This window comes from Pantherophis guttatus, chromosome 2, assembly GCF_059756535.1.
Source record: "Pantherophis guttatus breed Tessera chromosome 2, ASM5975653v1, whole genome shotgun sequence".
NCBI lineage: Eukaryota > Metazoa > Chordata > Lepidosauria > Squamata > Colubridae > Pantherophis > Pantherophis guttatus.
Genome location: NC_142064.1, coordinates 239,343,965 through 239,360,845, shown reverse-complemented (window position 1 = coordinate 239,360,845; position 16,881 = coordinate 239,343,965). Strand labels below are relative to the sequence as shown.

General features: G+C 38.9%; 1 protein-coding gene across 3 annotated transcripts in view; it reads right to left on the bottom strand.

Moving 5' to 3' along the window:
- The window catches only part of TAFA4 (TAFA chemokine like family member 4), a 180,807-nt gene that overhangs the window by 105,850 nt on the left and 58,076 nt on the right, over nucleotides 1-16,881 (bottom strand). For all 3 annotated transcript variants that reach the window (XM_034440604.3, XM_060684192.2, XM_087887957.1), the window contains 2 exons: nucleotides 6,593-6,725; nucleotides 2,130-2,245 (listed from right to left, as the gene is read on the bottom strand). In XM_034440604.3, the coding sequence (XP_034296495.1) occupies nucleotides 2,130-2,245; nucleotides 6,593-6,672 (196 nt within the window). In that variant the 5' untranslated portion in view covers nucleotides 6,673-6,725. The remainder of the gene's footprint in view (nucleotides 1-2,129; nucleotides 2,246-6,592; nucleotides 6,726-16,881) is intronic.

Below are 16,881 nucleotides of genomic sequence, written 5' to 3'. Positions count from 1 at the left end.
CCCCATCCAATCCTGCTTAGCTTCTTAAGAACAGCCACGGTTGACTAGACGCAGCTGTTCACACTCCATGTGTATGAATTCTCACAATTCAAAAAAAAGGAATCAGCCTAACTCAGTGGTTCTCAACCTTTTCTTCACCATGGACCCCCCCCCACACACACACACCTTTAAATATCTTTTGTGGTCACGGACCATGGTCATGGACCCCCAAGACTTAACTCAAGATTTAAATCATAACATTCCTTCGAGCCTTCTTGGACATTGTAACCCTCCAGGCGTCTATGGACCACAGGTTGAGAACCAATGGCATAACTCATTTCACAACTTCCTTTCTTCCTGTACAGTATTGTTGAAAGTGATTTCATTTTTTTCCCACACAAAAATCCCTGCCATTGTGGCAAAGATCAGAAACGCTAGCTTGCGTGACGAATGCGCAGTGCTTTCAACCGATTAACCGAAATCATTTTTTTTCCCTGACTGGCAGAAAAGAATATGAGCTGTGGTTCAAAAATCCAAAGTTGCCTAGGCAGACTCCTCAGCTTTCATCCAAATAACCTTAGATTTATAGCACAGAGACAAGTTTCTCAAAGCAAGGCATTTCTCCCATGGGAAAGGTCTTGTGGGGATAATATTGTCTCCTATGTTCAACATTATACAGGCAATTCAGGGCCAAGTCCTTAAGTGCATTGACGTTGTAAATCTGCTGCGATGATCCCAGCATTCTTCAAAGCCAATGGGCTTCTTTGGAGAGGGGTGGGGTGATGCCAATGCATACTGTATGTTATGATGTCATTGCATTCTGCAACTTGCATCTGACACAGGTGCTGTATATAACTACAATATTTGATGATGACATCCTCCAATGCAAGTTATTAAATATAAAGATTTTCCTATCGGTTGTATATGACTCTGTTTTTGACTGGGGTTTCGAATCCGGGCTATCAGCTCACCAGCTGATACGCTCAGCATCTTCAACCACTGAGCCATCATGCTTCAACATTACTTCAACATTATTATGGTTTGCTATCAGTGCCACTGCCAAAGCCTTTTTTTTTTTTTAATTTGATTTATATGCCGCCCTTCTCCGGAGACTCAGGGCGGTTTACAATGCGTTAAGCAATAGCCTTCATTCTTTTGTATATTTTATACAAAGTCAGCTTATTGCCCCCACAAACTGGGTCCTCATTTCACCTACCTTAGAAAGGATGGAAGGCTGAGTCAACCTTGAGCCTTGGAGAGATTCGAACCAGCAGAAATTGCAGGCAGCTGTGTTAATAACAGGGTGCATTAAATCACTGTACTATCAAGGCTCTTGTGCTTGGACCCAAATTTAACTGAAAGCCAGTAGTGGGTTCCACTTACCTTCGCTACCAGTTCAGAACTGTGAGCGTGCACACGGCACTTCTGCGCACGGGCAGAATCTTCTGTGAGTGTGCAAAATCTTCTGTGAGTACGTAGAATCTTCTGCGAGTGCGCAGAGCATCCGTGATGCCGTCCAGGTGGGTGGGCGGAGCCTCCCGCTGCCGCCACTACCGGTTCGCCAGGGTGAACCGGTAGAAACCCACCACTGCTGAAAGCCCTCCCATTTTTTCCATCATTTGAAAGCTGATTTATCTCTCTAGGAGGCCACAGCATAAGGCAACTTGTTTTTATCTCTTTATAGACGAGAACTTGCCAACTGCTCGAGATTGCAACAGCTGTTCAGGAAAGGATTTTTTTCTATTCAGGTAATCAGTGTAAACTGTTTACAGGAGAACAATATCTCCTCTCCTCACAATTCTGTAGAATATTTCTTTTACTTTTTGGTTCCGTTTTATGATTTCGGGGGGGGGGTTGGTTTGGGTCTTGTGAAAAAGAAAAACATGAATCTTTGAAATCCACAGAGTCTCGTGAATTCATTCAGGAAATTGTCTGACACAGACAATGATCATGAACCGCTTCAAAGGCTTAGCAATAATTCATCTTTCTTTATGTGCGAGTTCATAACCTTTTCGTTTCCTTTGCTCTGATCACAATCGCATTGCCAAAACGGCTTCATCAATTATCTATGGCTAAAAAGTGGACTCTAACATTTTGGAGAGTGTTATTAATTGGCCTCGGTAGTGCCTAATGAGTTTGAAAGCTCCTACCTGCCGGTCCCCGAGGAGGATGGCTACTTGCGGACAACAATTTACAGCACACCATTAACACATATGCCAGGAACAGCCACTGAGATGGAAGCATTGATTTGGCACAGGAGCTCATCCTGCAGAAAAGGAGGGCAAGGGGAAAAGAAAAAAAAAGGAAGCCACTGAGAATGAAAGAACAATAATAAATGCGGAACGGTAAAATACAAGGCAAAAGCTATAAAAAAAAAGGGGTGGCAGAGGAAAAGTTAATGAAGACTGGAAATTAAATGAAATGGATTAATAAAAACATAATACTTAAGGGGGTAGAATCACATTCACACCTAAACTGAGGTCAATTCTTAATCAGCCATGCTTTACAAGAAAGGATGAAGAACGGTACATCTTTTATTTCCAATTTCTGTCTCTGGGGATGCTCTTTGTCTGTTTCCATTATGACGCTGAAACTATGAGCTTTAACTGGTTTATTATCAGACTTTTGAAGACACTTAGCCCATCATCAAATTATATCCAAAGGAGGAAATTTTGGGGAGGAGCCTATTCCAAGAAGTCCTCAAAATGCAGGTAGCCCTCAACTTACAACGATAATTGACCCCAAAATTTATGTTGCTAAGTGAGACATTTGTTAAGTGAGTTTTCCCCCATTTTATGACTTTTCTTGCCATAGTTGTTACGTGAACCATTGCAGTTGTTAAGTTTATGACTCAGTAGTTAAGTGAATCTGACTCCCCCATTTGACTTAGCTTGCCAGAAGGTGTTCACATGATCTGGGGACACTGCAACCGTCATAAATATGGACCAGTTGCCGAGCATCCAAATCATGTGGCCATGAGGATGCTGCAATGGTCATAAGTGTGAAAAATGGTCATTAGTCACTTTTTTCAGTGATGTTGTAACTTCGAACTGTCACTAAATGAACTGTTGTAAATTGAGGACTACCTGTATCAGCATTGGGGGGGAGGGGAGGCCTTTTTCCCCCATTGATAAAGCAATTTTAGAAAATGGTGGGGACGATGCCCACTGATGCAGAAAAAAAGAAAACATCTGGGTACTAGAAATCATTCTGATCAGCTAGAAGACAGGACAATGAACAATCATTCATCTAAATTCTGATAATTTAGGTGTTCTGGACCAGGTAATGGGTTTCAAAAAATTTTACTATCGGTTCTGTGGGTATGGCTTTGTGGGCGTGGCATGGCTTGGTGGGCATGGCTTGGTGGGCATGGCAGGAGAAAGATATTGTAAAATCTCCATTCCCACCCCACTCAAGGAGAAGAATTCTGTAAAATCTCCATTCCCTCCCCACTCCAGGGAAAGGATACTGTAAAATCTTCATTCCCTCCCCAATCCAGGGGAAGGTTACTGCAAAATCCCCATTTCCTCCTGATCAGCTGGGACTTAGGTGGCAGAGAATAGATGGGGGCGGGGCCAGTCAGAATTTTTACTACCAGTTCTCCGAACTACTCAAAATTTCCGCTACCGGTTCTCCAGAACTGGTCAGAACCTGCTGAAACCCACCTCTGTTCTGGACCCAAGTACAGCTGCTTTGGGACTAGGAAAAACTCAACAGGTGGAAATTTTCGAGAGAACACCTACAGCCTACTTTCAAAATTCCAAAGGGACCGATAGAAAAACTTTACTAGCCTATTGTACATTCTCAATAAAAAAGGGAGGGGAGGGAGGGAGGTTCACAGAAAAAAGAGCAACAAAGATTTAGAATATTTTGAATCTCTTCATTTCTACCTATTGATTGCCTAGATTGTTGCAGCCAAGATCAAAAATTAATGAGCAACAATTAATTAGAAATTGTTGTATGTCTGGATTAAAGATTTTTCCTGGTTATTGTTAATTAAAAAGTGCTTTTATAGTGAAACAGTATAATCAGGCAGTATAGATTCTATTGTCATAAAATATAATTTATTAATACCTAGCATTCATACGCAACATTATTTAAGAATTTGACTATATCAGGTTTTTCAAACCTGGCAACTTAAAGACTTGAAGTATAGACTTCAACTCTCAGAATTCTCTAAACTGGCTGGCGAATTCTGAAAGTTGAAGTCCACATATCTTAAAGTTGCCAAGTTTGAAAAACACCAGGCTAAATGATCCACCAACTCCTTCCAATGCATAGATTTTATGATTTAAAGGAATAACGAGCAAAAATCAAGTAGAAACCTACTTGCAAACCTCTTCCCACCATAATCCTGCACAAAACGGGGGAGGGCCTTCTCTGTGGGGGCACCCACCCTCTGGAATCAGTTGCCCCCTGAGATAAGGAGAATCCATGACCTCAGTGCCTTCCGCCGTGCCCTTAAAACTTTCTTTTTTCAACAAGCCAGGCTGGCTTAATTCTTTTTAAGGGTTTTTTAATTGTTTTGTTTTGTTTATCGTTTTAATTAATGGGGCCAAATCTATATATATATTTTTAACTGTGTTTTAATATTTGTATTTGATGTTTTTATTTGGCTGTTCACCGCCCTGAGTCCTCAGGGAGAAGGGCGGTATACAAATTCAAAAATAAAATAAAACGTGTACAAAGGAAATACAACAGCACATAGTACCGTGTTTCCCTGAAAATAAGACCCTGTCTTATATTTTTTTCCACCCCAAAATAAGCACTTAGCCTTATTTTCAGTGAGGTCTTATTATTTTGGGGCGTGTGGAGCAAGACGGGGCTCCTCTTGTCATCTTACCTGATTTCCAGCTCTGTCTCCCTAACCCTAACCAGAGGAAATGGTGGGGACTGGCTGCACATGCGCTTAAATATTTTGGGGAGGGCTTATTTTTGGGGAGGTCTTATTTTTGGGAAAACATGGTATATACAACAACATAATAATTTTAATAATTTTAAATAATAATAATAATAATAATAATAATAATAATAATAATAAATTTTAACTGATGTCTGTCTTTGTGTTTTTAATAGGCTGTACACCGCCCTGAGTCCTTCGGGAGAAGGGCAGTATAGAAATAAAATTATTTATTTATTTAACACATAGAAGTCTCCTGTTTAAATACGATATTCAGTAAATTTGAAAAAGATGAGATTTAGATTTTTAAGTCACCCAGAGTCACTTTGTAGGAGAGATGGGCAAGCGTAAAAAATTTTATAATAATAATTTTAAAAAACCTTGAACAATTTGGATTACACTTTTAGAAAAGATATTCTAAAGAAAGATTTCACTAGATGCTACAGCCTGCCTCTCTTCTGCTCCTTCCACCACCCCGCTAACTTCCTGCCTCTCCATTCTCTTGCAGAGCCAACCCAGGTAAACTCCTCTGGGAAGAATACCCAATACTGTGCTAACCAATACTGTGCTACCAAGGAGCCTTGGTAGCACAGTGGACTAATGCACTGTTATTAACTGTTATTAACATCTGCTGCTTGCAATTACTGCAAGTTCAAATCTCACTAGGCTCAAGGTTGACTCAGCCTTCCATCCTTTCAAAGGTAGGTGAAATGAGGACCCAGATTGTGGGGGCAATAAGCTGACTTTGTATAAATATACAAAAGTATGAAGGCTATTGCTTAATGCATTGTAAGCTGCCCTGAGTCTCCGGAGAAGGGCGGCATATAAATTAAAGCAAAAAAACAAAACAAAACAAAAACAATGTTATGGGCAGAAGTGAGCACTAACGGGCACTTCTCCAGCCTTCTTTGATCATGGCCAAAATCCGAGTGCAATTAAAAGTATTAGCCCTAAAATAATATTAGCATAATTCAAAATTCAAATAAAATAAAATAAAATGAATTCAGAAAAAGCACTGCCCCCTAGATATGACTAGTACATATGTGCAAGGGGAACCTTTACTTTTAACTAATTCAAAAATAAGCTGCAAAATTCCCACTCCCAAAATACCCAGGCTCACTTAGTCTTCTATACCTCCATCCACATAAATTGTGGCCCCACTAAAGGTTGCAGACTCAGGAATTCTGGGAGTTGAAGTACACAATTTGTAAAGGGCTTATAGTGGTTAATAAATGGCTGTGGGTCAAGGGGATTAGTAAGCCTGAATGTCAATAGGTGGGGTTGATAATGATGGGAGGTATAAATCTTTCACCCTTTTTTTTTTTATAAAGATGGAAAGTTCATTGGGCTCAATTAATCTTTTGGAGCCTCTGTAGAATTCCATGCCAGTCCCTAATCTTGAAGGTAAGGTAGCTACTGATAAGACAACCTTGCTCAGCATTAAATGGTCAGCCAGCAGTGAAACTGGGCTTCAGTTCCCATTATTATTATTATTATTCATAGTACTGTTAAATAGTATTTATTAAATTATTATCATATAATAAATGTTTGGGGGTTAATGAAATGACATGAAGGGGTCAATGAGCTAAAGAGTTTGGAGACATCTGCTTTTGAAGGAGGCAAAATACTTCAAAGAACTTTATTAAGCTTATGTTGTCATCAAATATTTCAGAAATCTCAGGATCTATTTAAAGGATTGGGGGCACTTCTTACCTTGGTAGTTTTTCCAGGTTTTTATTGCAGGTCAGCAATCTTAGCAGCAGGTACCTTCTGCCACAAATGCAGATTCCCATTTGTAAATATATCCGAGCATTTCTGCACCCAAATTTTCCTGCACATCCAAAGCCTAGAGAAGAAACGGGATTGGGAAAATACTGTATTATTATTGAGGATGTGGATTGGTTAAGTTAGAAACTTTTTAAATTAAAACCATTGTTACACAGCAGCAGGGGTGAAATCCAGCAGGATCTGGAAAACCAGTAGCAGAAATTTTGAGTAGTTCGGAGAACCGGCAAATACCACCTCTGGAGATTTTGCGATATCCTCCCCCCAGGAGTGGGGAAGGAATGGGGATTTTGCAGTATCCTTCCCCTGGAGTGGGATAGGAATGGGGATTTTGCAATATCCTTCCCCCAGGAGTGGGGAGGGAATGGGGATTTTGCAGTATCCTTCCCCTGCCATGCCCCACCAAGCCACGCCCACAGAACCAGTAGTAAAAAAAATTGGATTTCACCACTGCACAGTAGCCTAACAAAGAAAGGTATAATAATCTCTTTCACATTATTCACATTATTCTTCCAGATCTAGGTATGAACTAAGGTTTTTAGGAACAGTAATTACAACAAGGTAGCGATACATCTTCCAGAGCCAGAAATATACCTAGCCTCCTAACAATTAAAAATGAAATGAAACTTGCAATATTTCAACATCTTGCCAAATTTCAGAGACTTTTCAGAAGATCTTAAGATGAATACTGACATCTCTATGCCTGGGTTTTGTATCAGTAGTGGGATATGCAGGAGGTCAACACCTGTACATAAGGCAAGTATTATAATCCATACCACACCCTTACGTGCATGTATCAATGTTGCATACATACACAAAACAGGCAGAGCTTAGATTGTGATACTACACCCACTCCCGTAGATGCCCTTGCACTCTATAATTCATACATGCAATCTCCTTGTTCTCTTAACCAAGTGTTAAATACTGTTTGAAAACTAGCATTCAAGGCATATTCAAGGCATAAATTCAAGAAAATTTCCAATAAAATGGTCGCCACAGACATCAGCAAGAAAGTAGATACATATTTTCATATGCACATACATATATTCTGCACTTTCCTGTAGTTATTTATCTATCTTGTCTATGCGAATGAACATTTTGAGATGGTAACGCTACTGTAATTTGTATTTTAACTATAATAAAATAGAAGAACAATGCATTAGACAAGAGTATAAAAGGCCATGTTATTATTACATACACAAAAATAATAGCTGCCAGTTCTTCAGATGATGTTGGCCTTCATATGTATCAAGGTCTTCCTAAGAACTTAGGATATTGTGATGTAGTGGTTTAGTAAATGTGCAGATTTCAGCAGTGTGGTTTTTTGTAATTGAGAGATGGAAATTTTGTCAATGTGCATATTATTATTATGATGATGATTAGGGTCTGTCATACAGTCAACCAGATGTTTAGACTGAATCTGGCATTTTTATATGTCAGATGTAAATGCCTTATTCTCCAATGTGTAAATAATGTATATATGGAACATCAGAGGTTAACTTATTCTTTGGACTTTAATGTATTCATAACTTACCACTCCCATTCCTAGCTCCACCCCTTGTATATATAAGGAGCCACCCTCACCATTCTCGTTGCTTCTACCTCGAATATTCAGTGAATATAGAATGCCTATCATAATTAAAAAGAAATATATTTAAAGCTTTAACTTCTATTATCTTTATTGAGTCTGATCCTGAAAATATTGCAACAAGCTGGTAGCAGAGGATGGTTAATTGACTCAATAAGTAATTAAAAAATGTCCAAGAAAGATAGGCCCAACACCAGGGCCTACAGCAAAGAAATAGAAACTGATCAAGAGATGATCAACGAATCCACCAATGCGATTTCGAGAGAATCCGAAGAATACACCACTGAAGAAGAAGAACTAATGAGTGAAAATAATGACCAGAAAGAAATCGAAATAGAAAATAACGAACTCAGGTCAGAGATATTAAAGATACTAAAAAGCCAAAAGAATGATGAAAGTCTCATCGCGGACCTCCAGGAGATGCTGAAGAACAGCGGAGCAGCGAGAGAGAAAAACGTCATTAAAGAAAAACCCAAAGATCAAAAAATCGTAAGTGAGATGACTACTGAGAAAATAGTTGTTAAAAAGAAAAGATGTGATCCCGCGCGAAATTTTGAATGGCAGCCATCTTGGTTTCAACGAACTTCAAAAGAGAATGGAGCAGAGCCAATCAAAACGCTCAGTTCAAAATTTCTGGCGCGAAAAACACTATCAGACGAAGAAAGTGAGAAAGAAGTCTCAAACTCTTCAGATGATCCAAAATCAGAAAGTGAAGACGATTTAACAAAATCTCAAGTAAAATCAGCAATGAAAACGCTTTTTGCTGCTTTTGGGCCAAGACTGAAAATTACCAAGACATCTACGAAGAAGCAAGAAATCAAACCGGCGACTCAAGACCTGCACGCTCCCATCCTGACTTCGAAAGCGACGACGCCCGAGCCCAGAGAGCCATGCCGATTTCGCCCTACACCACAGACAAAATCGAATACCAACGCACACAAAAAGAAGAAAAGAACCGTCACCACCACCAGAACCCCAAAAACCGAGCCAGAGACCGACTCATCTGAGGAGGAGCGGATCGAGAGAGCTGAAAGGGAGAGAACCTTCCACGACGCCACCAAAGAAGAAATGAACAACGCGCATGTGCGAAACTACGTAGACGACCCAGAAGGACTTGAACTGGCCAGAGAACCGCGCAGACTCATTGCAAGCATCCCAATGCCGTTCTGTAATTTCCTGCACTTGAGAGATCACGGACTGCCCCAGGTTGTAAGTAATGGACAGAATAATGTAGGTAACTTACCCAGTGACTTCCCAAAACTTAGAATTGATGGCATTAATTTACAAGAGTGGTATCAACAGCTTCAGGTTATTTTCATGAAAGAAAATTTACTATTCTTTATAACTAGCCCTCCAAGAAGACCTTGGACTTTAAAAATAGATTGTTTACATCATAGAGCATTTTTCATAATAATATCTAGCGTGTCTCCTGCAATGTATCATAGCATCAAACCAAACCTAACTGTATCAGAAATAATTCAATGCATGTTTAATCTATTTCACAGCGATAGCGTAGCTACAACCACAAGAATGTCTAAGGATTTCTTTTCCTCTAGAGTAAAACCAGGGGTTTCTATAAGTGAGCATTTGATAAATCTAAACAAAATAAGAGCTGAGCTACAATTGAGGGGGGAAGTGATTTCAGATCAAACAATGAAAAGTGTTATTATCAATTCACTTGATCCATCATGGGATAGCTTTATGTCACACTTAGATACCATTAATTTGGGATATTTATCCATAGAAAGTCTATCTAACAAATTGATAGCAGAAGACAATTCAAGAAAAAATCGATCCAGTAACCAAACAGACCACAAACCTTTTAGGAAAGTAGTCTTTCAAGATAAACATAATGAGGCCTTTAGATGCTACAATTGTGGATCCAGGGAACATAGTAGAAGAGACTGCCCCAAAGTCTCAAGAGAGAGACATAGACTAGAATATAGGAGCAAATATAATTACAGACAATCTTCCACAGATAGACACAAATATAGAAGCCCACCAAATTACAAAGAAGGTAGAGGGGGTAGAGAAAATTCAAAAGAGAGGAAATCTGGGTCACTGAATGGGCTAAATAAACAAGACAGCACCAGAACACAGCAGGATGAGAATAACAATTGGCTTATTGACTCTGGTGCAACAAATCACACCACCAACAACAAAAGTATATTATCTTCATTTATAGAAGATAAGTTTGTGATAAAGGTAGCTAATCAAGAAAAGGTTCAAGTACTAGGCAAAGGAAATGTGACCTTGCCTGGTCTAGGGAAAATAGAGGGGGTATTATTAATCCCAGAAATACCTCACAACATACTAAGTGCCATAAAATTAAGCAGAGAATCTGATATCAATATAGTTTTCTCAAAGGGGAAAGCAACTATAGAAAAGAACAAAACAAATGTAGGTACTGTAATGATAAAAGGAGGTCTACCCTATCTGATAACTAAAGAAAGATGTTTACATAACATTGATTCAAATATGGAAGATTGTATTGAAGCAGATGATGAAAATGTCAGTAACAGTGACAATGATGAGTGTAGAATAACTCATGATCACAAAAACACATACAAGGAAAAGAAACCAAAAATAGGTAAACCAATTCATGATGAGTGTGCTCACATCTTACACAGGAAGTTAGGACATGCAAGCTTTCCTGTAGTACAAAAAATGACTGAACACGCAGAAGGTGTCAAAATAAAAAATTGTGAAAATTATTTGGAATGCTCAGTATGTAAGTCCACCAAACTAAAAACCAGTCCCAGACCAAAAAAATCTAACAGATCAACTAACAATATTTTTGATTTGGTACATATGGACTTAGTTGGTCCATTAAGTCCCTCAATTACCTATAGAAAACGTTACTTCCTAACAATAGTGGATGACTACAGCCGATATGGTTTTGTTTACACATTAAAGCACAAGGATGAAACATTTCAGAAATTTAAGGAATTCTACAAACGTATAGAAACACAACATAATATCAGAATAAAGCAAATTATGACAGATAGGGGATGTGAGTTCATGTCTAAAGAATTCTCCCAATGGTTAAAGGATAGAGGAATGTTACATTTCACGTCCAATCCTTTTTCTGCATTTCAAAATGGAGTTGCAGAGAGGAAAAATTCCACACTACAAACCATGATTAGGTGCACATTAGAGGATGCTGGTTTAGGCAAACAATTTTGGTCAGAGGCATTACATTATTCGAATTACACTCAAAATAGAACCTGGTCCAGTATTGTGAATAAGACACCATATGAGGTGATGTACAATAGAAAACCCAAATTATCACACATGCACATATTTGGAGTCACTGCAGACGTACACATACCTAAACAATTGAGGAGAAAGGGAGAAAACGTATCCAGGAGATTAAGATTCATGGGATACGAAACTGGAACCAAAGGGTACAGATTTATTGATAGTAATAACAAATTTATAGTATCCAGAACAGCTGTGTTCCATGAACAGGCCAATTGGTCAAAATTGCACCTTAATGAAATATTTCCTAATAAATGTAAAGATACGATATCTTGTGAGGAAGGAACAACAGAAAATCAAAATATTAACAAAAGTAAGAACAAAACCAAAACTTGGACTAATAGTCAGCATAAAATAAAGACAGACACATTAACAAAAAAGGAAGCTAGATATTTGCATGATAACCATAGCAAGCCTGAAAGAACTATTAGAAACAATAGAAACCAAATACCAAATAAATACAAAGATTACATAATGCATATGAATGGAGAACAAATAACACCTAATACATATGAAGAAGTATTGAAACTTCCACATGAAGAAAGAGAAAAATGGGAACTAGCTATGGAAAAAGAGATGGAAAGTTTACAAGGATTAAATGTATTCACACCTGCGATCGCACCTAAGGATAAAACAATTATAGGTACCAGGTGGATTTATAAAATTAAGAACTTAGAAGGAGGCAATACCTTATACAAGGCTAGACTAGTTGCACAAGGCTATGCACAAAAATATCCAGAAGACTATACTGATACATATTCACCCACAGTGAGAACAGAGAGTGTCAAAACAGCCCTTGTAGTAGCATCTGCACTCAATCTGGACGTATTCCAATATGACATACAGACCGCATACTTACATGCAAAATTAGATAAGGAAATATATGTAAGAGCACCACACAGTCAATACACTAATAAGAACGAAATTTGGTTATTAAATAAGAGTCTGTACGGATTAAAGCAATCCGGCAAAAGATGGTACGATTGCTTGGTAAAAGTACTTAAGACCATGGATTTCAACGCCACCACTGCTGATAACTGTTTCTTTGTAAAAAAGAGTAATGATCATATTGAATTTGTATTAATTTACGTGGACGATATTTTATACATTGGAAAGCATAAAGATAGCAGGGAAATCTTTGTAAATAAGTTAAATGAACACTTCTCACTGAAATCTCTGGGTAAAGTGAATAAATACCTTGGTGTGCAAATTAACAAAACTAAAAGGGGATTCAAACTTACACAGAAAGATAAAATCATCGAACTCCTAAACAAATGTAACTTAAATAATGCTAAAACCTGTGACACCCCTATGCAAACTGATTTTCTTAGAAACACTGATGAATCTTCCCCTGAGTTTAAAGACAACACATTTTACAGATCAGTTATAGGTTCACTCCTTTATATATCTAATTGGACTAGGCCAGATATTGCATTACCTCTCAATCTATTGTCAAGATATGTTAGTAAACCAACCTTGTATCATTGGGAAGCTGTCAAAAGAATTCTAAGATATCTGAAGGGTACATTAGATTTTTGCTTAATGTTGGAACCCAATAATGACAGAGAACCAAAAATTACTTGTTATGCTGATGCAGATTGGGCTGGTGATACAACATGCAGAAAGAGTACTTCTGGTTATGTTTTTCTATTGAATGATTGTCCAGTTTACTGGTATACTGGTAAACAAGAACTAGTGGCCACTTCTACTACAGAAGCGGAATATGTTTGTTTGTCCAAAGCTGCAAATAACCTTGTATGGTTCAATGATCTGATCACTGATGTTTGGAAGAAACCCACATTACCATTTATTATGCATGAAGACAATAAAGCGGCCATTGAAATATCCAGATCCGATGCAATTGGACAAAGGTCCAGGCATATTGATATAAAGTTTAAGCATGTGAGACAACTGTCTCAAGACGGATTCATTAAAGCAATACATTGCGATACTTCTGAACAATTAGCTGACATATTAACAAAACCCTTACCTTCTAAACAACACAAATATTTAACTTCTAAATTATATGTATTATATTGTCCTGAATCAGAATGTAATTGGTGTTGTGTAAAGAACTGGCATTTAGAGGGGGATTTGTCAGATGTAAATGCCTTATTCTCCAATGTGTAAATAATGTATATATGGAACATCAGAGGTTAACTTATTCTTTGGACTTTAATGTATTCATAACTTACCACTCCCATTCCTAGCTCCACCCCTTGTATATATAAGGAGCCACCCTCACCATTCTCGTTGCTTCTACCTCGAATATTCAGTGAATATAGAATGCCTATCATAATTAAAAAGAAATATATTTAAAGCTTTAACTTCTATTATCTTTATTGAGTCTGATCCTGAAAATATTGCAACATTATATACCTACAGAATCCTTCCCAAGGACCCGGGATAACCAGATATTGTTTAATAAGATTAAAGTTATTGTCACAGGACGTAAGCTGTTCTACGTAAAGCTGCGTAAAGTTCTGCAAATGACTGATGGTGATTTTATCAATGCTGGCGGTGTTCAAGTAATGTTTTGGGATTGTACCCAAGGCACTCAATACTATTGGTACTTTCCTTTGCCTCAGATTATTTTCTATGCTGCCAAATCTTTTCAGAATTATTAATTTTGCTATTCTGCTGCCTGGATTACTGTAGAGACTTATAGAGGTTATTGTACCTGCAGGATTCTTCAATCCATGTGTCTTCTTCAGGCTAAACTCCTTTGAATGCCCAGCTGACCATGTGCTCTTCCATAATCAGAGGGGCACTTCCAGAAGTACTGATGTTTCTTCTTTGTGTCTCCACAGAGAAAAGAATTCAGCTTTCAGTCACCCATTATGCTTAAGTCATAAAGATGTACTAAGCCATGTGTTGGAGCCATTGAAGATGCAAACTGAAGCAATACTCTACTTGCTAGATCACAGCAGCACCATTTCACTTCACTTTGAATGTCTGTCTGCATTCTCTGTATGCACAGAAGCCACTTGCCTCGAAGCAAGGTGGTTGTGTGAGGTGGCCTGTCTCTGACTCAACTTTTAGTGACCTCCTCCAACACTTTCCTTCAACTGCTAAAGTCGATCAACAGCAGGCTCTTTTGCATAGGCCAGTTAACAAATAAGACGTATACCCAAGCAATATCCCACACAGAATTCTTTTTTTTTTAATTTGATTTATATGCCGCCCTTCTCCGGAGACTCAGGGCGTCTTACAATGCGTTAAGCAATAGCCTTCATCCTTTTGTATATTTATACAAAGTCAGCTTATTGCCCCCACAATCTGGGTCCTCATTTCACCTACCTTAGAAAGGATGGAAGGCTGAGTCGACCTTGAGCCTGGTGAGATTTGAACTTGCAGTAATTGCAGGCAGCTGATGTTAACAACAGTGCTTTAGTCTGCTCAGTCAGGGCTCAGGTGAGTTTTAGAGAAGTATGGGTGCTACCAGAGTAGGTTTGTACTGCAACATCTAAATGTGTTCCATGAGAATCAGCAATGGATTTCTTCTACATTCCTAATCCATCTTCTCTAAATTGATCCCTTGCTGCGTTCATGTGTGCGGAAAGAGCGGAAGCCAGCATTGGACCTGGCCGGACACAAGACAACACAACACAAAGCGCGACCGGCAGAGGAGCCCAAAAGAGCCAGCAACCTGAGTGCCGCTAGTCAGACAGTGTAACCAAGGTGCACCAAGGATAGGCATGCAAGTGCTGAACAGAATGAGCCTGCAATTTAGGCTATCAGGACTGTATTGTATCTAGCATTTGTAGATTTCCCTGACATTGTATGCCATATGCTAAATAAATAAAATAAATAATAAAGTGATCCCAGACCAAAGTGCCATGCATATACATTCCTCTCCAAGCATATAATACTGATAAAATCTTCAATCTCCCCACTCTCCCCCATCTCATAATACATTTCCTTAAATAGCCTAAAGAAGCACGGGGAAAGTAGCAATTAAAACCTGTCATTCCCAACCTATACTATACTATGACCGCTGGAGAAATGCAACAGGTTGGTTGTCACATTTCATTAAAAGAGACAATTCTGTCATGTTTATTTCCTGAGCCAATGTGTGTAACTATTATGGGGGGGGAGGGGGGAATGGACTGTATAATTCATTATTATAAGCCTGGCTTGCACTGAGCTCCTGGTAGCTGAAGGTCAAGTTGAGCCCAGGGACTGGAGAGGGAGGAACAATAAACAGTTGCAACAAAAGCTTCTGCATTTCTATGAGATGGAAGGAGCTTTGCTGGCTCATTATTTTGTGGGACATATGTCAGTAAGGACCACTGGGACATCTTTGCCAGCCATTTCCCAAACCAAAGACTTGCTTGCACGGAAGTCGAGCAATGGGGTTCAAGGAAACACTGATCCAATGTAACTCGGAAGACCCCCCTGGCAATTATCTTGAACCACCTGCATGACCAGATGTGCATCCGCTACCTGAACTTTTCCCACATAAATAGAAAGCACTAAGGCCCCTACTCTGCATCCCATTTTATTACTGCCTATTAAATTGGATTGGCAGTGTGAGATGAAGTGAGAAGACAAGAGGGTTCACTTGGGGAATATGTGAAGGACTGCCAAGGCAGGTAATATGACATCCCATCCTGCTACTTCAGCTCCTGACAAATGGAATAGCAGCTTTGATTTATTTGACCTGATCAATTATATCTGGGAGGTGCACAGCAGAAGCACGAACCCTGGTAGGTCAGGTTGATCAGGGAATGCTCCTGCGTTCCGGGTTGCATAAGAGGTTCTCCGTTTTCCTTTTTCTTCTCTCTCTCAAACATCTTGGCTCAAACCATGCCAAACAATTAGCAGAGGCATCAGAAATGCATGCTGTTTCTTTTCTTCCTTTCTTTTCCTTCATACCACTCATGTAAATTTGAGGGTAGTGATCATTTATCTTTTTTCAGCACCAACAAACTTGGTTCTTTTTTTCCATGAAACAACCCAACATACAGTAATTGGCTCTTTTCAGTCAGAGCTACAGCTTGAGCCGAGTCTCAAACAGAGAGTAAGAGATACATGGCCAAATAGGTAGTATATGTGCTCCCTGAGTGGAAGTGTGTTATTAGAGAATGATGGCTCTGTGATTATCGAATTCTTTTATCTGTTTTATGGTACTAAGTTATTATTTTAATTTATACACCACCAAGAATTGCTCTGGCATGGATGGATTTAATTTATACACCACCAAGAATTGTTCTGGAATGGATGGATGGATATAAGATAGGTAGGTAGGTAGGTAGGTAGGTAGGTAGGTAGGTAGGTAGGTAGGTAGATAGATAGATAGATAGATAGATAGATAGATAGATAGATAGATAGATAGATAGATAGATATAGAGCAGGGGTCAGCAAC